We start from the raw sequence: 21,507 nt of genomic DNA, 5'->3' as shown, positions 1-21,507 counted from the left end.
ATGAGGTTTACATGTTAACCAATATGTTTAAGAAGCTGTGGCAGGTCTTTCTGGATCTAAAACCTGTACTCTTTCCAATACACCATAATGTCATTGTAAACAGTGACTAGGATATAGGAGGACAAGAAATATGCATGAACTCAAGATAATTTTGCCTATAAAGTTCATGGATTGAATATAGAGGATGAAGGAGTGAGAGGCATCAACAAAGACTGTTAGATTTCTGTCTTAAGCAGCTTTGGTGGATAAAAGCGCTATTTAATGTGATAGGAAAGGCAGGAGGTCTGAGGACACACAAAGATGAAAATGTTGGAAGAGCCATTGGCTATAAATGTGTAAGCCAGGAAAACAGAAGAGGAGTGTATAATATTATAGATACTATTAAGTTCATGGAAATGGATAAAATCACCTGAGAAAGAATATAGAGTTCATAAGAGAAAGGGGTCCAGGATCAATCCTTGGAAAAATCTACATTCAGGTAGAAAAGGAAGAGTGAACAGAGAGAAGGAGGAAAATACGCAGAATATGGTATCATAGAAGCCAAGAAAATAGTTTTTCCTGAAAGTGGGAGTAGTCAACAATGTTAAATGCTACTTGGAGGTCCAGTTTATAAAAAATTTTGAAAAATTGGAAAGCTTCCAATTTCCAGTCCAGGATGTAAATAATTTAGAAATCACCACTCTGTCCTAACAACAAGTAAAAACCTGAACAAACTGAAAAATCAACAACTCATTTTTTGATCCATCAAATAAGGTCACAGGGCATACTGCTGCACCAAAACTTGGAAAGACAGACAGGTGGATACAGAGAATCACAACTTACTGGTGCAAAAACACATGAACAGAAACCTCCTTGAGAACCAGTTCTGAGGTAGGAAAAACAAAAACATGATTGATAAATTATTGGAAGTTCAGTGTGGACAACTCTGAAAATTAAAAACTTAACACATTGAGGGCCAGTAGTTTTATTGCTAACTTTACCCCGTGGCCAGATAAATTTCTATTGAAGGAGTACAAAAAACGTTTTACATAAACATTAAAGGCACACTTTAAAATTAAATACCCATTGCATTTTGAAGTTATTTATTACATATTCTTACAAGCTAATATATTTTTTAAAGTATGATACTTTGTAAAACACTGTAATATGAAGCAAGAATTCTCGTGATCCATCCACAATGTATTAAGGGGGCTGGGCCGGTGTGGGTCAGTGTTTGAGTGTCGACCTAGGAACCAAGAGGTCATGGTTCAATTCCATGTCAGGGCATATGGCCAGGTTGCAGGCTTGATCCCCTGTAGTGAGCATGCAGGAGGCACCAATCAATGATGAATCAATGATGTTTCTCTCTCATCAATGTTTCTATTTCTATCCCTCTCCCTTCTCTCTCTCTCAAATCAATAAAAACATATTTTTAAAAAACTTAAGGGGGAACCAGTCATCAGGTGCCCTTCACACTTTTGTGAGTTTTACCTCCCAGAGCTCAACAATGAGAGAGAAACATCAATGATGAGAGAGAATCATTGATTGGTTGTCTTCTGCATGTCTCCCACTGGGGATCGAGCCCACAACCTGGGTATGTGCCCTGACCGGGAATCTAATCATGATCTCCTGGTTCATAGGTCGACACTCAATCACTGAGCCATGCAGTTAGGCTATTCTGTTTTTCTTAACAGAGCCTGCCCTCAGGAGAAAGTACTTCACTAGAGCCTAAGTTGCTAGGGTATCATCAGAGCCTAACCCTTCTAGGAGAAGGAAAATAACCAGTTCTATCCTCCCAAGTGGGGGAAGGAAAATACTCAACTCTAGCTCCCTCTAGCCTTCCACATTGGGAAAATGGAAATACGTAACTTCAGTCTCCTCTAGCCATGCTGTCCCACCTAAGGGGAGAAAAAACAGACACACTGGTGAAGTTCACAATCGAGGGGCACAAGCTAGACAAAAAACTAAGACCTAATCGCAAAACTATAGATTGCTTCCTGGCCCCCCAAATCTTACACTACTAAAGGCCTATTCACCACAGTTCCTATTACCCAGTACATCATGCCCACTTTTTAGCAAATAATTACACGGCATGCTAAAGGTAAACAAACAAACAAACATAAAACCCACACAGTTTGAAGAGACTGGACAACATCAGATCCAGAGTTATCAGTAGTGTTAGAATTATCAGAAAATAAATTTAAAATAAGTATGATTATTATACTAAGGGCATTGTAGAAAAAAGTAACCAACATCCAAGAACAGATAGATGGATAGTATGAACAGAGAGACATAAATTCTAGGAAAGAATCAAAAAGATAAATTATAGAGATCAAAAACAAAAAAGAAGAAATTCTAGATATTAAAACATTATAGCAGCAATGAAGAATGCCTTTGATGGACTCATTAATGGATTAAACACAGCTGAGGAAAGAATATTTGAGTTTTAGGAAAGAGAAAGGATAAGAAAATATTTATAAAGAGAATGGGATAAAAAAAAAGTACTTATAAAGATGGATGGTGGTAGAAAAGGAAGGAATATGACAGGAAAAGGATCGTGGATGATGATTATTGCATAATGAATACATATGTAATGTTTTCTCTAAGACTTAGTTTTAAATATGGAGCAATAGATAGATCTAATTATCATTTGTTTTCTTTTAACAGAACACTTTTTGGGAGATGTTGCCTTAAATGTGGTAGGGAAATTTTTTGAGCTGAGTATATTGAAAACCATTTTGTCTTGCAACATATTTTTTCCTTAAATATATTATATAGAAAATCTTACTTTAAAAAAAAATTTTTTTTATTGATTTTAGAAAAGAAGGGAGAGGGAGAGAGAGATAGAAACATCAATAATGTGAGAGAATCATTGATCAGCTGCCTCCTGCACGCCCCTTACTGGGGATGGAGTCCGCAAACCAAGCATGTGCCCTGCCTGGGAATCAAACCGTGACCTCCTGATTCATAGGTCAATGCTCAACCACTAAACCAAACCAGCCAGGCTAGAAAATCTTAAATTTAAAAAAAGATTTTAAGTTTAAACTTTTTTCAAATTGAGAGGATAGATAATAGGATAATATATATCTTAATTGTAACAATTATAACATATACTAGAGGCCCGGTACATGAAATTTGTGCGGGGCGGGGGCGGGGGGGGGGCGGTCCCTCAGTCTGGCCTGCACCCTCTCGCAATCTGGGACCCCTCGGGGATGTCTGGCAGTCCCCGCTGTGGGATTGGGCCTAAACTGACAGTCGGACATCCCTCTCGCAATCCAGGACTGCTGGCTCCTAACCACTCTCCTGCCTTCCTGCCTGATCGCCCCTAAACACTCACCAGTCTGCCTGATCACCCCTAACTGCTCTCCTGCCTACCTGATTGCCCCTAACCACTGCGGCTTCGTCCGGATGTCCAGAAGGCCATTTGGCTTTCCAGTCTAATTAGCATATTACACTTTTATTATTATAGCTTACAACAAAAATAAGACATCTGAGAAGTGCTACACATTTTTTTATAGCCTGTGGATGGTATTTCATGATTATGAATTTGTTTCAGCCTGGAAAAGATCCTGAACCTAGAGACACAAATTTTCAAACAAAGTTAAGCTCTCTTCTAAAAATCAAGGTTCCATCATCTCAACAGAGGTCTGTTCTTGAAAGCCATGCAGGTGGTAAGTCAGTTACCAGAGTTCTGCTGTCTCAGCCGCTGGAACCTGCATTGGTAAGCACTAGTCTTTTACTATTTCCTGAAAAAACTATGAAAAGAAAATGTACTTATTGGGATTTAGATATGCATAATTTCTTAACAAATCTAGGGGGAAATGCAGAGGTGCTATACTTACAGCTGTATACAGGTAAATGTTTTGTAATTGGACTGATAGTTGACAATTATGCCGCTTGGTACAAGAATATTCAGACAGAATTAAGAGTTCATATGGTGTATTGGAGCAGGTAATACATGAGAAATGAAAGCAGCGAGGAAGCAGGACTGGGCAGGAGTAGCCTCAGTCTCTTTTTTAATGCCAGAATTTCATGGTTTTATTAACACAAATACATTGTGCACACAGTCTGTCCATTCATTTTCTTCAGTGCACAGCCTGGCAGTAGATTGGTGACTGATGGCCAGCTGGGCTGCTCTCCACAGTAGCTTAGTGGCTCTTAGAGTAGATGCTGTGAGCAGTCTCAGCACAGTGAGATTTGTGGCACATCAGCAACACTTCAAGCTCCTTGATGTGGTGGACCAGGAAGCCACTTGGCAGCATGTGCTTTGTTTTCTTGTTGCTCCCATAACCAAGGGCATCAAGATCGGGCCCTTGAATCTTCTCTGCACCCTGTTGTCAATGCATCTAGTTTTCCATCAGTTATGCTTAATTTTGACATGTCGGTATGACTGGTGCCGGATGAACTTCTTGGTCCTCTTTTTGGTGATCTTGGGCTTCACAAGGGCCTGAGGGCAGCCATGGTGCTGAGCAGGAAATGGCTGCCACCTCCGTAGGCAGCGCCGAGGAAGAGAGCCTCAGTCTTCACTGCAGGTCTGACAGAAGCTCTCCCAGTGGGGAGGTCTGGAGCAAAGATTGCCGTTATAGGAATCCTATGTTGGGCTTTTGTGCTCAGACGTTGGCTGAGGTTTGTCTGAAAAGATAATGGCCCTGACCGGTTTGGCTCAGTGGATAGAGCGTCGGCCTGTGGACTGAAAGGTCCCAGGTTCGATTCCAGTCAAGGGCATGTACCTTGGTTGTAGGCATATCCCCAGTAGGAGGTGTGCAGGAGGCAGCTGATCAGTGTTTCTCTCTCATCGATGTTTCTAACTCTCTATCCCTCTCCCTTCCTCTCTGTAAAAAAATCAATAAAATATATATATATATTTTAAAAAAAGATAATGGCCTCAGCCCCAAAACTGAAGCAGATCCTAAATATGCTGTCGCTGGGGACTAAGAACTAACTGCACCCCTTGCAGTGGACTGAGAGCTAGCTGCACCCCTTGCAGTGGACTGAGAGCTAGCTGCACCCCTTGCAGTGGACTGAGAGCCAGCTGTACCCCTTTGCAGTGGACTGAGAGCCAGCTGCACTCCTTGCAGTGGACTGAGAGCCAGCTGCACCCCTTGCAGTGGAATGAGAGCCGGCTGCACTCCTTGCAGTGGACTGAGAGCCAGCTGCACTCCTTGCAGTGGACTGAGAGCCGGCTGCACTCCTTGCAGTGGACTGAGAGCCAGCTGCACCCCTTGCAGTGGACTGAGAGCCGGCTGCACTCCTTGCAGTGGACTGAGAGCCGGCTGCACTCCTTGCAGTGGACTGAGAGCCGGCTGCACTCCTTGCAGTGGACTGAGAGCCGGCTGCACTCCTTGCAGTGGACTGAGAGCCGGCTGCACTCCTTGCAGTGGACTGAGAGCCGGCTGCACTCCTTGCAGTGGACTGAGAGCCGGCTGCACCCCTTGCAGTGGACTGAGAGCCGGCTGCACTCCTTGCAGTGGAATGAGAGCCGGCTGCACTCCTTGCAGTGGAATGAGAGCCAGCTGCACTCCTTGCAGTGGACTGAGAGCTAGCTGCACTCCTTGCAGTGGACCAGCAGGTTCTTTGTTCAAGGTCTGAACAGAGCACCTGCATGGCTGCCACAGTAATAGTAATAACAGCTATCACTGAGTATCTCCTACTCTCCAAGCACCAGAGGTTCTCTATACATGTTTTATTTGTAACCTTTGCACGGTAGTCCCTAGGGGTAGAATAATCATTATTGTTCAGATGAAGAAATTAAAAGATTATATAGCTAATAAATTAGAGAGCTGTCATATTCAGTGTACCAGGTAAATATGCTCATAACGTTTTTGTTCTTATTATTTTTTAAACGTTTATATACATATATGTATATTATTTTTTTATTAATTTCAAAGAGGAAGGGAGAGGGAGAGGGAGATAGAAACATGAATGATGAGAGAGAATCATTGATTGGCTGCCTCCTGTACGCCCCCCTACTGGGGATCAAGCCTGAAACCTGGGCATGTGCCCTGACCAGAAATCGAACCATGACCTCCTGGTTCATGGGTCAACGTTCAATCACTGAACAACACCAGCTGGGCTTGTTCTTATTATTTTGATAAAAAAAATTTTCTAATGAACTATTCCAGATTATATCTTGAACAAACAACTATTTTCAGAGTGTTATTTTTTCCCCCCTGTTAGCCCTCTCTCAAGGATATTTTTTCCACTGATTTTTAGAGAGAGTAGAAGGGAGGGGGCAGGGGATAAGTGAGAGAGAAGCATCGATGTGAGAGAGACACATCAATTGGTTGCCTCCTGCTCCCACCCTGACTGGGCCTGGGGATTAAACCTGCAACCCAGGTATATGCCCTTTACTGGAATCAAATCCAAAACCTTCCAATGCATGGGCCAACACTCTAACCACTGAGCCATGCTGGCAGTTTCAGAGATTTTTAATCCTGAAAGATAGCAAAGAGGAAATAAAGGAAAAATAAATCTAATAAACTGTTCAAGTTTTAACTCTGAGTTTGTGGTCCAGACTTGGCAGCATATAATAGACACCTATTTAGACATTTATCTGAGGGATATGGTTGTTTCATGGAATCTAAGAATTGAAAGGCAGTTGATGGCTAGAAAGGAAGCTTCCTATCTTCTCTCTTTTTGACTCTATCACTGTTTCTTTGTCTTTGCTCCCCTGGTTTTGTCTCAGTCTCAAGCTCTGTCTCTCTTTCCTCCCAGTCCTGTTTTGATCTCTCTGTATGTGTTCTTTTCTGTCTCTGACCCTTTCTTTTACTATCAATCTCAGCTTTTCTGCTCAGTCTCTGTTCTCTGTCTTATCTGCCGTTCTTCTCCCCCCTCTCTCCTCTTAATCTGCCTTTATTTTTCTTTCTCTCTGTCTTTTATCTCCCCATCCTTTCTTTCTCTTCTTCTCTCCTCCCCACCTCTTAATTCCCCCTTCTTCCTTCCCTCCTCCTCTCTTTTCTCTCTTTTTTCTTTCCTTCCTCCCCCCTCTCTCTCTATCCTTCTAACAGTCCTTTCCTCTCTTTCTTAAACTCTTTAGCCTCTAATCCTGTTTCTTTCTCTTCTCTGTCTCTCACTCTTTGTCTCTTTTCCTCTGCATCTTCAAGAAATAGAAAATGAAAAAAAAGAAATAGAAAATTAGTCTGTATTCTACTTTGTACTTTCTTTAACTTTGATGTTCCATAAATGAAAGTATCTATATGCATTCAAATGTGTGTATTTTAAATCAAGTATCCTTGCTACATGTTTTAACAGCTTCAGAAATAATTTATAATCCCTTTCCATAAGTTCCAGTATATAATAGGAATTAAACAAATGCTATAAGTAAAATATCTTTCTTAGGAGTTAACAAAGATAATCAAAGCACCATTTCATAATTGAAAACTTTAATTAGTTTTTCTTCCTAAATTAGTAGTGATTTCAACCAAAGTATTCTCAAATACTTGTTGCACCACATAAAGTTTTTTTGGGAGTTGTTTGACCTAGCTCAAGCCAGAAAATTCTTTAGTTACCTGTCTAATGGTTTAAAAATATAATTAGCAGATTAAATTTTTATTAGTATAATATATTATGATTTAGTCTACTAATTTTAAATTGCATTTTTACAGTATTAAAGTAGTTTATTTCTTCCTGCTATTCAATCCCCTATTTCACAAAACATTGATAGAACACAAACCCCACTATTCTTGATAAGAAAAGCAGAGGCCTGTTAACAAGTACTCCGACTTCGCAAACAGCTGGTTTAGAGGTAAGTATTAGTATTTGCACATGTAGAATCTATTTTCTTGCTCCACCTTTATTCTGTTTCTGTCACCCCAGGGGGATATTGCACACAGACAGTAGTATTTTTATTTTGCTGTTGCACAAGCATACTTTCACTGGAAGTATTCTGTATATTGCTATACATAAAGTAAGGAAGATTAGAATACTGTAGCACCAACCTGTCTTGATTTCTCTCTCTATCTGTCCTTTTCTGTCTCTGACTCTGTTTCTTTGACTGTCTATCTCAGTCTTTTGGCTCACAGAAAGGGTAGATAGATTTCAGTTAATAGGTCCCTTATGAATATTAATTGGGTGAAGAAAAGAAAAAAATTACACGATATTGAAGCTAATAAAATACCTATTTAAATAATAACTTGAAAGCTAAAGAGTATTATAATCTTCTTTATAAATTTATTTCTCCCCAGTTGAGCATGCATCTTTTGGAGAACTATTTCCAAACTGTCAGCAGTTATATTAACTCAGATAAGATTGTTCATATGTCAAGTTCTATATCACAAAGCTTCTAATGAAATAGTATGTTTCAATTTTCCTTTAATTATTTAAAAATAACTGGTTTTGCAACATTTAACTTCTACAAAAGAGTAATATATTCTTTTATAGATTGATCTGTCCTCAGTACAAAAATCATCTTTGGACGAACTATTTCCAAATGTCAGCAGCTGTGTTAATTCAGATGAAATTGTTCCTGTGTCAAGTTCCCAGGAAAATTCTTCAAATGAGGTAGTATTTCAATTTCTCCTTCAAATACCAAAAGAAATACTTACTGTTATATTAGATACTTTGTTTATGAGACTTTAAAAAATCTGTAACTCAGTTAAGGTTAATATCAAGTACATGTGGAGTCGTGGTGTTCCGCACGCAAGTCTGCACGCGGCGGGAAGAAATGGAGGACTCCGCTTCAACACCACCCGCAGCCTCAACCGCAACTGCAGCCTCAACCGCAACTGCAGCCTCAACCGCAACTGCAGCCTCAACCGCAACTCCAGCCTCGACCTCAGCAACCCCGGACGCACTAGGGCAGCTGGATGAAGAGCAGACCAGAAAGGCAGTGAAAGCTCTGCTGGCGCATTCCAGGTCCAGGAAAAACGCGAATGGATTGCTTTTGAATGAGAATGAAAATTTCTTTTTAATGGTGGTATTATGGAAAATTCCAAGTAAAGAACTGAGGGCCAGATTGCCCTTGCCTCATGGTATTCGGTCAGATTTAGCAGATGTCTGTTTGTTTACTAAGGACGAACCCAATGTAACTCCTGAAAAGACGGAACGTTTTTATAAGAAGCTTCTAAACAAGCATGGAATAAAAACCATTTCTCAGATTATCCCCCTCCGAACTTTAAAAAAGGAGTATAAGGCCTATGAGGCCAAGCTCCGCCTCCTGGGTAGTTTCGACTTGTTCCTTTCTGATGCAAGAATCCGGCGGCTCTTACCCTCACACCTCGGGAGACATTTCTATAAGAGAAAGAAAGTTCCAATACCTGTCAATCTGAAAGCCAAGAATCTTTCCCAAGAAATCAACTCCTCAATAGGTGGAACTGTCTTAAACATCTCTAAGAGTGGTTCTTGCAGCACTATCCGCATCGGTCACACTGGAATGCAGGTTCAGCACATCACCGAAAACATTCTTGCTGTTACGAAAAAGCTTTCACAGAAATTGCCAGAGAAGTGGGAGAGTGTGAAACTCTTGTATGTGAAAACTGAGAGATCAGTTGCCCTTCCTATCTTTTCTTCATTTGTCAGCAGTTGGGATGAAGCTAAAGGAGTGAATATTTCTAGTCTGAAGAAACAAGAAGCAAAGAAAATATTAAAACTAAAAGCAAAAACGAGACGAAAGGAGAAAAAAAACAGAAAGCCTATGAAACGGGGTAGAAAGTCTACACCAGCCCTACCTACAGAGGAGACGGCCTCTAAAACTTGTGGTTCTCCAGTGAAGGGCCCTGGACCCCAGAAGAAAGAGACCCCTAAGCCTGAGAAGAAAGAGACCTGCAGAATAAAAACCGAAAATAAAGTGCAAGTTGAATCTGAAGAAGAAATCCCATTGCTGGTCCCAATAGGAGAAGCTCCTGCCAAAGAAAATGTAGAGATGCAAAAACATGCCACAGGAGAGAACTCTCCAGTAAAGAGTCCTGGTTCCAACCCACCTCGTGGGAAGAAGAGAAAGGCCTTTCCAGCTTTGGAGATGCCGAAAGCACCAGAGCCCAAGACCCCAGGTAAAGGCCCAGGGAAGAAGCCAAGAGTCAAAGAAGAAGTGGAGAAGCAAAGAAACTCTCCTTTGGGGAAAAAAGACCCAAGACAGACGCCCAAAAAGCCAGAGGCCAAGTTCTTCACTACAGCTAATAAATCTGCAAGAAAAGCTTCCCACACCCCCAAACAGTGGCCCCAAAAACCCAAAGTGCCCCAGCCGACCTAAAGTCAGTGACTTGGCCAGGAGGAAACATGAGAGCTGCCTGGAAAGCTTTTGAAAAATACCTGGGGCCTGACCCCTGCCACAACCTTCTCCAAGAGTGAGACCTGGACTTAAAACCTCACCAGTGATTCTGATGTATGTTTGTGGGTGTAAAAACCAGTAGTTTGAATCCATTTTTTAAATTGTTCTTTCATGTATTAGCTAATATAATAGAAATTACAGTGCTTTTATTAAGTGTAACATTTGCTCCTGAGTAAACTATTCCGGATCTTGTTAGTTTTACTTGAATGCCTGTGATATGACTTTTTCCTTATCTGACTCCAGAACAGCAGTTTGTGCAAGTATTTCCAAAACTTGTCTTCAAGTCAGTGGTGGGCTCCCTGCATGCAAATCAACTGTGGAATTTATGGAACATCTCAGGTTTCTTGGCCTATCATGCAGAGCTGGTATATCTCAATGGGTCTTAGGTGGTGGTTGGCCAAGGTTATAAACCACTGAGTTAGCATATGTTTGGTGAGAAAAATTAACATGGCATCATTTATAAAGGCACCAGATTGAATCCTGCCTTCTAGAGGCAAGAAAATACTTAACCTCCTTCAGCCTTCCAATCTTCCTCCAGATTACTCCTCACCCTATATAGAGTTACTTAGATTTGGCACCTTTCTGATAGGAAACCTGTAAGTGGAGACTGTTAAATTTGGGTGATTGTTAAATATATGCTGACTTCTCAGGTGCACAGCCTTTCAGTGGGTCTGAGTTGGGGTACACATCACTAGTAGGAAGTGATGGGGTCACTATAGTAAGGGAAGGTCAACGTGAGACATGGCATCCGAAGATCACCTGGTTCAGAAACAAGGAATAAAACTTGAGATGGTTCTTGGAAAGTCAAGTTGAGGTAGTTGTTGCTTTTTGGCCCCACAAATTTAACAGTCCACTTTTTAAATCATGAAAATGCCTCTAATATACAAAAAAAATTGTAGTTTCACTGTCCTTACAGGCTTTTAAAAATGAATAGAAGTGTGTGTGGTAGGGGTTTAGCTTAATTAAAACATTTTCCATGGAGACTAGCTTCTGTGGGAAGGTGTTCAGGTAGACTCGCTTCACTTAAAGGTGAAGATTTAAGTGCTGTTTTGCATAGGGCAAAGACACAATCAGATAATGTGGTTTATGTGACAATTTTCTGGGGTTTTAAGGTTTCCTAATTGCATCCTCTAGCCAAGTAAAAGACTTTATAGCACCAAGTGATCTTACATATAGGCAATTCTTAAAAGTAGGTGTTCTGTTTGTGTATGTGTGTGTGTTTAAGAATTTTTATGAATTTCCTTGAGCCAAACTAATGACATGCTGGGAGACGATCTCAAATGCTCCCTTCTGTTTTTTGTTTTTAAGACTTAAAATTTTTAGAGCAGTTTTAGGCTCATAGCAAAATTAAGGTAGAGAGATTTCCCATTTCCCCCTCCTGCGCACATGCACAGCTACCCCCACATCAACATCCTCCAACCAGAGGGGTACATTTACAACTGATGATCCTACCTTGACACATCACTATTAGCCAAAGTCCATAGTTGACATTAGGGTTCACGCTTAGTGTTACACATTCTATGGGCATGGACAGTAACATGTACCCAGCATTATAGTATACAGAGTATTTTCACTGCCCTAAAAAGTCACCTGTGCTGCACCTATTCATCCCTCTCACCCCCTCCCCAGAGCCCCTGGCAACCACTGATATTGTTACTGTGTATAGTCTTTGCCTTTTCCAGAATGTCATATAGTTGGAATCATACAGCATGTAGCCCTTTCAGACTGGTTTCTTTCACTTAGTCATATGCACTTAAGATTCCTCTATGTCTTCTCATGGCTTGATAGCACATTTCTTTTTTGTGGTAAAAACATTGTCGTTTTGGGCAGTTATTAATAAAGTTGCTAGAAATTAAAAAAAAAAAAAAAGTACATGTGGAGTAAGTTTTCAGTTACAATTCCAAAGAAAGGATATTAGGCTGCCACAGCCAAAACATTTTGCGTCCTCAGGACCAAGGGGTATTAAACAACCAGAAGAAACAATATTAATCTACTTTGATCCAAAACTCAGCTTTTGTCTTTACATATAAATTGTGGTCACCAACTTCATTATGTTATTTGAAAGTACTATGCTTTGTTAATAAATACATTAAACTCATTTTTCTAAGAGCCATGGGGGTGCGGGTGGGAGTAGAGAGAGGGGATGAATAGAAAAAGAGAGAGGTGGAGAGAGAAAGAGCCAGAGAAAAGAGGAAGAGATACAGAGAGAAAAACAATAGGACGGGACAGAGGCAGAGAGAAAAAGAAATAAAGAGGAAAAACTTTAGGGTTGTGTAGTGGTTCAGTGTAGCCAGACCTCTCAGTCTCACCCTGGGGTGAGAGTGGGGATCCAGGTGATGAGGGGAAAACTAGAGATGAGTTTGTAAAGATAAACCAGGGCCAAGAGAGTAATGGATCTTGTAATATACATTAAAATTTTTGAATTTTTTTTTCCTGAGGGGAGCCAATAAAGGATTATGAAAAGGAAATGATATCAAATGTTCCTGTATAAAGTTTATTCTGGATCCAGAGGCAGAGAACAGATTGTAAAAGGCTGAGACTAGAGGCAATTAGAGGGATAATAACAAAGAACAGAGCAGATATAAATGAAATAGAGATGCCCCGGGTGCTCTGTCGGAACGGGTGACATGCTGGGGGGATGCACTCTATGAAGGCTCTGCAGAATGCGCTGAGCAGGGATCATCTGAGCCAGAGCCCCCACCTTGTCAGGGCATCTGGCACCATCTCCGTGAGGCCGCTGCGCAGGGCAGGGAGATGATGCGTAGCCACCAGCTGCAGCACCAGGATTAGTAAGGCTTGCGGGACAGTGATTCGTCAAGAGAGTGGCATGCTGTCCAGCTTGGGTGATCTGCTCTTCTACACTGTTGCTGAGGGACAGGAGCGAATCCCTGTCCACAAGTTCACTACTGCACTGAAGGCTACTGGACTGCAGACATCAGATCCCTGGGTCTGGGATTGCATGAGCCAGATGTGCCCCATGGTTCTAGAGTCCAACAGTGGTGGCCTCTTGGACCGAGATATCTTCCAAAAGTGTGTGAGCAGCAACACTGTGCTCCTGACCCAGGCATTCTGAAAGAAGTTTGTCATTTCTGATTTGGAGGAGTTCACCTGCCATGTGGATCGCATCTTTGAGGATGCCAGAGAGTTCACTGGAGAGAAAGTGGCAGCCTACATCCCTCAGCTGGCTAAGTCCATCCAGACCTGTGGAACGTCTCCCTGTGTACTATGGATGGTCAGCGGCAGTGATTTGTCAGAGAGTGGCATCCGTGGGCCACACAAAGATCCCCTTCTGCCTCCAGTCCTGTGTCAAGCCCCTCACCTATGCCATCTAGGCACTGACTATGTGCACAAGTTAAATATAAACTGTGTTTTAATTCAGTAAATCATGTAAACACTCTCTTTCACTTTGGAGTGCTTGAATCTCAACTCTATCATGATTTTCTCTCAGTCGTTAAATAAGTTATCCAACCTCTTGAAATCTAAGTTTCCTCATTTTACAAATGGGGATAATATAATGTGCCTTCCCTGGTTCTTATGAATATTAAATAAGCAAATGTTTTAAAACCAATCTGTGTCCAGAGTGGATAAGCATTTCATAAGTGCTTTTATTAATATTTATGAAATATGTTTATTAATTATTTGCCTTTGAAATAAAATAACATAAATATAGTATCTGGAAGAATTATGCAATGTCTGTTATTCTTTTTCAGGTTCCTTTAAATACATCAGAAATATGTTGTATTATTAGAGCATCACCAGGCACTAGACAAGTGAAAAGTAAAGGTGTTATTGTAAAGAAGAAGACATATTCTCTTCCTAAAGATATTCCTCAAGGTACTGCAGAAACTACTTTTAAAAAGCTATAAAACACATTTTCATTGTAAATTCCTTATATACATGGGAAGTTCAGTTATAAATTGCATTCTGAGAGTTCTTGCACAAGGGGAAATACTAAAATTTTAATAGTAAGTTTGGTCAGGTTTCAGAACCTCATTAAAATATTTTTTTTGAAAGTCAAATACTTCATCTTTTGAAAAATTAGCTAATGCCATAGAATTAAAATGTATTTAAGATGATTCCTCTTATAATTATTTAAAATTTAGTGTTGTTGGGTCTTATTTTTAGTAGCATTCTTTTTAAAGATATTGAGATAGTGGTTGAGCAGGTTTTCTGTGACAGGCATTGAGCTAAGCACCTTTTTATATCTCGTTTATTTCTCACTATGACTTTATGATAGACAGGATGTGTGCTATTATCCTCACTTTATATATTAAGAATCTGAGGCTTAAAGTAGTATGCAATTTGTCCAAGATCATATTCCTACCAAGTAGTAGAAAGGAGTTCAATCTTTCCATCTAAACTCCAAGTTTAGATTTTTCTGTACTTCCCTCACTGCATATCCTTGTCCCAATTTCTTCCACAGAGCCTGTCCTGAGCACTCCCTAAATCCACAGAGATATTTTTCTTTTCTAAGTTCCTTGAATACTTAATTCAGTGCTACTCATTTGATAATAATTTACTACTCCCTGACATAATTTATATGCTAACTTTTTATGGTTTTTAGGTTATGAAGTTTTCAAGGACAGAGACCACATAATAGACTTCTGTTTCTATCTCTGATAATAGCATAGTGGTAAGGAATAGTAGATGACATACCAGTCAGGGTTCTACCAAAGAAACAGAACTAATAGGATGTAAATACACACTTCAAGGATTTGACTTAGTGCAATTATAAGGTATGGTAAAAACTGTAGGGCAGGCTGGAAACTTGGGCAGGAGCTGATGTTGATGCAGTCCTCAGGAGGAATTTCTTCTTCCTTAGAAAAACCTCAGTTTTGCTCTTAAGGCTTTTCAACTGTTTGGATGAGGCCCATACACATTATCAAGGATAATCTCCTTTATTTAAAGTCAGTTATTACAGATGTTAATCACATATACAAAATACCTTTGCAGCAACACCAGCTCCTAAATTAGATTAATATTTAATATAATTGGGTAGATAGCCTAGCCAAGTTGAAACTATAACTAACCATCTCAACTACACATTCATACACATCCCCTTAAATCATATTTAATATCCAAATAAAAACAGTCACAAAGTCATACTTCTATGTCCTAACATAATGTGACTGTCCTACATACAACTAAAAATGTGCTAACTGATTCCCCAGAACAGGATTCAGAGTCCTTGGGTGATGTTCTTCTCCTTGGTATTCTGTAACTCAAGTACTGTATTATGAAGCTAACTATTATTAATACATCTTATATAGGATGATAGAGTATAAGAGAGGGAAGGAAACAAAGATATTTGCTTAGTCATGTGGCTGTAACTGGTATTTATAACTACCTTTCTCCATTACCCATTCCATATTCCCTCTGCCCTCAATAAGTACCTTAGCTGGTTATGGTTCTTAAACTGGTGGGGGGTGACATACAATCTTATTTTTGAAGGATCTAGTCATGCTTGGATGGGTTGTAGTTTTCCATTGACCTGAATCACAGGGCATGGTAATACTAAGGCATGTCCTAAGGGATCTTCTGTATTGCAGACATACTCTTCCATTGTGGAGTAGTAGTCCAATTTGCCCATGGTATTCAGGATCAATCACCCCAACCAGTACAGGAACTTTCTTCTTTACTTGTTGACCCAGAGGCATGAGAAGCCTAAAGTGGCCAGTGGCAGTCTTTACTCCCAGTTCAATGGAATTATTGTTGTATCTTCTGGTGAAAGCTTTCCTCCTTTGGAATTAAGGCCTCTAGACCAATAAAGCATAAAGTCATGGGAACAAGAAGCAAAACTTTTACTAGTTGGTCACCAGGGGTAATATTGAATGGTTCCACTTCCAATTCCATCCCCTAAATTTTTGGACCTTTGAATTCTGGTTATGGGATAAACAGCACTGTATATTGGATGCTGATCCAGAGCAATACCTTCTGCCTTCTGGAGAACCTTGCCCCAGTCCTGCAAGGTATTGCTGCCTCGCTAGTGCTGTAACTGTCTTCAAAAGACAATCCCATTCTATTAAGCCCAGCTGCTTCAGGATGGTGGGGAACGTGGTAAGACCAGTGAATTCCATGAACATGGGCCTACTGCTGCACTTCTTTTGCTCTGAAATGAGTCCCTTGATCAGAAGCAATGCTATGTGGGATGCCATGATGATAGATAAGGCATTCTGTAAGACCTTGGATGAAGGTTTTGTCAGAAGTTTTGCATGCAGGGAAGGCAAATTACCATCCAGAGTAAGTATCTATTCCAGTAAGAATAATATGTTGCCCCTTCCGTGATGGAAGTGGTCCAGTGTAATCAACCTGCCACCAGGTAGCTGGTTGATCACTCAAAGGAAAGGTGCCTTTTGGGGGATGGGGTATTGGTTTCTGCTGCTGACAGATATAGGATACTCAGCAGTGGGTATAGTCAGGCTTACTTTGGTGAGCAGAAGGTCATGTTGCTGAGCCCATGCATAACTTCTGTTGTGGTCATTGGGCAATCACTGGAGCAAAACGCTAACTGGTATCCACAGAACAAGTCATTGGCTTATTTATTAAAATTCTTCTCTGCTTAATTCATCCTCTGTTGAGCATTCACATAAGACACATATATTCATGTTTTTTTGCCCATTCAGAGAAGTCGATCCACATGACTCTTCCATAAATTTCGTTGTCATCAATTTTCTAGTCCTGTCCCTTCCAAGTCCTGTCCATCCAGCCACACTATTGGCCATAGTCCATGAACATAATTCTAACAAAGTGAAAAATGAGGTGCACTGTTCTAAGTTCTGTCCCACTGGGAGGATATCTCTTTGCCTGTTTCCTTCAGTGTTGCCCCAAGAAGGAGCTATAGGTACTATAGCTATCTATTTTCAGGTGGTACTTGAATATCATGTAGAACCAAATGTAAGCCAAGCCTGTCTTTTCTTTTCCTCAGTCAACTGATTATAGAGAACTCCCCATAATGCCATAAGTGCAGGCTGAGAAAGAGGTTATATAACAGGAGTGTGGATATTTGGGCCACTTCCTCATATAACTTATTTATGCCTGTAGGGCCTGCTCAGCCCAATCTCATATGTACCATTTGCATTTGATAATGGAGTGTTGCTCTTCACAGCCAACTTTATGGCATGGTACACCAGACAACACTCAATTCATGATGGGCAACTCAGCTCCTGTTATAGCTTGGTGGCCTATAGTTAAGTATTCAGTATCTACTAATGCCCAATAACAGCCAAATACTTTTTCTCAAAAAGAGAGAGTAGTTATCCACAGAGAGTGGCAGTGCTTTGCTCCAAAATCCTAAGAACCTGTGCTGTGATTCAACAGGCTCCAAACAGCATCTCTATACACCACTTAACTTCAAGTACAGCTAATTGTATTGGCTGCATCATATGGTACACGTGGCAGAGCATCTTGCACAGTAGCCTGGACCTGTTGCAGAGCCTTCTCTTGTTCTGAGATCCTCTCAAAACCAGCAGCTTTTCAGGTCACTTGGTAAATGGGCCAGAGAACTACACTGAAATGAGGAATATGTGGACTCCAGAATCTAAAAAGGACCCCTAAGCATTGTGCCTCTTTTTTGGTTGCATAAAGGGCCCGATGCAACAACTTATCTTTCGCCTTTGGAAGCATATCTCTCATTTCACTGGACTCCAGGAAATTTCACTGAGGTGTACCCAGCAATTCCATTTCCCTGGAACCTGGAGACCTAGTAATTCCACTTCTGGGAGTATATCCAACTATAATATGTACATATGTTCATCAAAAGATCTATACTAGAGTGTTCATAGCAGCACTGTTAATAATAGCCTTAAACTAGAAACTATCTAGATGCCCACCAACAGTATAATGGATAAGTAAACTGCGGTACATTCATTCACTGAAGTGCTATATAGCACTGGGAATCAACAATATACAATTGCAATGTACATGCAACAATATTGATGAACGTTAGTTACATAAAGAGCCAGGTACAATAAAGTATATTTAATATATTTAGTACAAAATTCGGCAAAGGTAAACTATCATGGGAATCACCATAGTAGATGCCCTTTTGTGGACAGGGATAGCAACTGGAAGGGTTTAAAGAGGGAATTCTAGGGTGCTGGTAGTGTTTTGTTTCATTACCTGGATGCTAGCTATGTTGTGCTGGGAGCCGGTCCATCCTTGCTGTTTCAAGGGACCTGGCATATATGGCATACTGTTCTTAATATGTTTGCTCACCTTCTTGGCACTATGTGTTTTAATCAAGGTCACCTCTCTGAGAAAGATTGTTTCCCAAGGTAGGGATTTTCCCCTGAAGTTAGGGAGGGAATAAAACCCCTTAACTAAGTGCCAGGCGGGTAATTAATCACTTTAACTACAAACAATCATGCCTAAGCTACATAATCTTTACTCCCCAGAATGGAGATAAGAAACGCCCTAACCTTTGGAATAGAGATTGTTAGGATTGGAATCAACTGGTATAAATACAGATGTAACAAGACAACAGGACACAGAACCTAGACACAGAACCTACACAGAACCTAGAGACAGAAGAACTCGCTGGAGAGAACATGGCAAAAGATCCTGGACAGAAACTGGCCACAGAACCTAGACACAGAACCTAGACAAAGAACCTAGACACAGAACCTAGAGACAGAAGAACTTCGCTGGAGAGAACATGGCAAAAGATCCTGGACAGAAACTGGCAACAGAACCTAGAGACAGAACCTAGCAAGAGAACCTGGCTGAAGATCCTAGAGACAGAACCTGGCTACAGAACCTGGATAGAACATGGCAAGAGAACCTGACTAGAACCTGGTGACTGAACCTGGCTGGAGAACCTGGACAGAACCTGGCTGGAGAACCTAGTGAGGGAACATGGCTACAGAACCTGGCTGGAGAACCTAGCAAGAGAACATGGACACAGAACCTGGCTGGAGATCCTAACCAGAACTTCGCTGGAGATCCTGACCAGAACCTGGCTAGAGATCCTGGCTAGGCTGCTGATCAACTGAACGCTGTCTCCGTGTCGTTCCTTCTTCGCCGACTCCGTCCACACCTTTGGGGACCCCTGGACCTGCTGGGGTTGGACCCCAGCAATGTTGGTGTGTTATTTATGAAAACTCATAAAGTTGTACAGTACACATATGTGTACATTTCAGTGTGAATGCTATACTTCAATAAAAAGTTAAAAAATAAAAATAGAGAAACTTCTCTTAATTTGATCTTCTTGGCCTGTCATATTGGTTTCTGACATCAGGTAATGTCACAATTCTGGATTTTGCAACAAATCAAAACAAAATGTGTCTGGGAAATTCTTTTGAGTGTTCAGACCAAAATTTTTAGTTTCTCAAAGACCCATTGATGCATGTTGAACCAATTGTGCCACCTTCTGGCTTCTTCCTAGGCTCTCACCTCAGTTAGCAGCCTCCTTGTGTAAGTAATTTCCTTTCAACCCCTGGCCACTTGTCTCTCTGCCTTCCCTTCAGTAAAAATAGCCAAGCCCCAAGCTAACTAGTGATCATGTTATTTTAAACATGCAGCAGCCTATTTTTAGTCCTGGCATTTAATGTTTTAGCTAGTTTGGCAGTAATCTAATCAGCACTACACGATGAAGCTCGCTTTTGATGGACAAGGACCCCTATTCTGTATGGTGTTTGTTCATTGGCTGGCACTGTGCAGATTAAAGGAAAAATGTGGTGAAAGCGAACCACCAGAGGAGTCCAAAAGAGATGTGATAGAGGAAGTAGTATGGGTAAGTTGAGATCCAAGAATGGTGACAACCTGGATAGAAGAGGCCTTAGAAAACATCTAGTCCAAGGTTTCTCTGACCTGTAAATTATACTCTCTCGAACAAGGATGTCAAACTCAAAGGCTAACACGGGCCAAATAAACAAGGTTTAAGTTTATGTGGGCCGCAAAAAAACCAAAAGCTTCAATTTTCATAGGAACGTAGGTTTGTTTCGATAGAGACATGCTGAATACAAAGGGCTGAAATAAATGATTAATTGTTAACATAAAACAATACATTTTAATATAAATAATTTTTTTTGAACTTTAACTTACCAGACACTAAATAACTACACAAATTAATAAGTGCAACACAAATAAACCTATTTTTCTTGTTCTCCGAAAGCGAAATATTTCCTGTTGCGCACACCAAACAAGTCAGTACAAGACTAATGACTAGCCTTAGCTGGTTTGACTCAGTCGGCCTGCAGACTAAAAGGTCCCAGGTTCGATTCCAGTCAAGGGCACATGCCCCGGTTGTGCTCTGGATCCCCAGTAGGGGGCATGCAAGAGGCAGCCAATCAATGATTCTCTCTCATCATTGATGTTTCCATTTTTTTTAAAAAAAAATATTTCTTTATTGATTTAAGAGAGGAAGGGAGAGGGAGGAAGAGATAGAAACATCAATGATGAGAGAGTCATTGATTGGCTGCCTTCCACACAGCAACCACTGGGGACCAAGCCCGCAGCCTGGGCATGTGCCCTTGGCTGGAATCGAACCTGGGACCTTTCAGTCCCCAGGCCAACACTCTATCCACTGCACGAAACTGGCTAGGGCTGATGTTTCCATTTCTCCCTCTCCCGTCCTCTCTGAAATCAATAAAAAAATTTATTTTTTTAAAGACTAATGACACCTAGCTGGTTTGGCTCAGTGGATAGAGCGCCAGCCTGCGGCCTGACGGTTCAATTCCGGTAAAGGGGTTTTGGGCTGGATCTCTAGTAGGGGGCAAGCAGGAGGTAGCCGATCAATGATTCTCTCTCATCATTGATGTTTCTATCTCTCCCTCTCCCTTCCTCTCTAAAATCAATAAAAATACATATTTTTTTTTAAAAAAGACTAATGACATGTCAATTAGCTGCTAAAATATTCACTGCTAGTATTAGTGGAGGGAAAGGCGCATAAGAGAAATGAATGTAACATGATTGTAGTAATCAATTATGAGCGAACGTTGTAGTTCATTATTAATAATTATGTATAACAGGATATTGTAAAAATTAAGTTAAATTTTTATTAAGACATTTCTTACATACCGTTATATTGGCTGGGCCACAAAAATACTCGTTGTGGGCCATGAGTTTGACATGCTTACTCTAGAATAAGGCACAGGAATCTGAAATCGGTAGGTTCTCAAAGTGATTCCAATAAGCACTTAAATTTGAGAACTATATAATCTATTCTCTTTTGCTCATTTTACATAACAAATAACACAGCCAGATCAATAAATGACTGTCCCAAGTTCATACTGCCAGGGTTGACCAGCAGACCCTGAGCGGCGATT

The 21,507-nt window shown here is 40.7% G+C and overlaps 2 protein-coding genes across 2 annotated transcripts in view; both read left to right on the top strand.

The window, feature by feature from the left end:
• The window catches only part of MEIKIN (meiotic kinetochore factor), a gene marked incomplete at its 5' end in the record, with an annotated part of 38,376 nt that extends 18,968 nt beyond the window's left edge, over nucleotides 1-19,408 (top strand). The window contains 4 exons of the mRNA XM_081092777.1: nucleotides 7,643-7,723; nucleotides 8,359-8,478; nucleotides 13,954-14,077; nucleotides 18,637-19,408. Coding sequence (XP_080948903.1) covers nucleotides 7,643-7,723; nucleotides 8,359-8,478; nucleotides 13,954-14,077; nucleotides 18,637-18,647 — 336 coding nt within the window. The 3' untranslated portion in view covers nucleotides 18,648-19,408. The remainder of the gene's footprint in view (nucleotides 1-7,642; nucleotides 7,724-8,358; nucleotides 8,479-13,953; nucleotides 14,078-18,636) is intronic.
• On the top strand, nucleotides 8,161-12,139 carry LOC308519909 (ribosomal L1 domain-containing protein 1-like). The gene has a single exon (XM_081092266.1). It carries the CDS (start codon nucleotides 8,642-8,644, stop codon nucleotides 10,163-10,165), a length of 1,524 nt encoding a protein of 507 aa, XP_080948392.1. The 5' UTR covers nucleotides 8,161-8,641; the 3' UTR covers nucleotides 10,166-12,139.
• Nucleotides 19,409-21,507: the final 2,099 nt, after the last annotated feature.

Source organism: Myotis nattereri (genome assembly GCF_964212035.1).
Source record: "Myotis nattereri genome assembly, chromosome: 5".
NCBI lineage: Eukaryota > Metazoa > Chordata > Mammalia > Chiroptera > Vespertilionidae > Myotis > Myotis nattereri.
The sequence above is the reverse complement of the archived record's forward strand: the minus strand, read 5'-3'. Positions and strand labels throughout refer to the sequence as shown.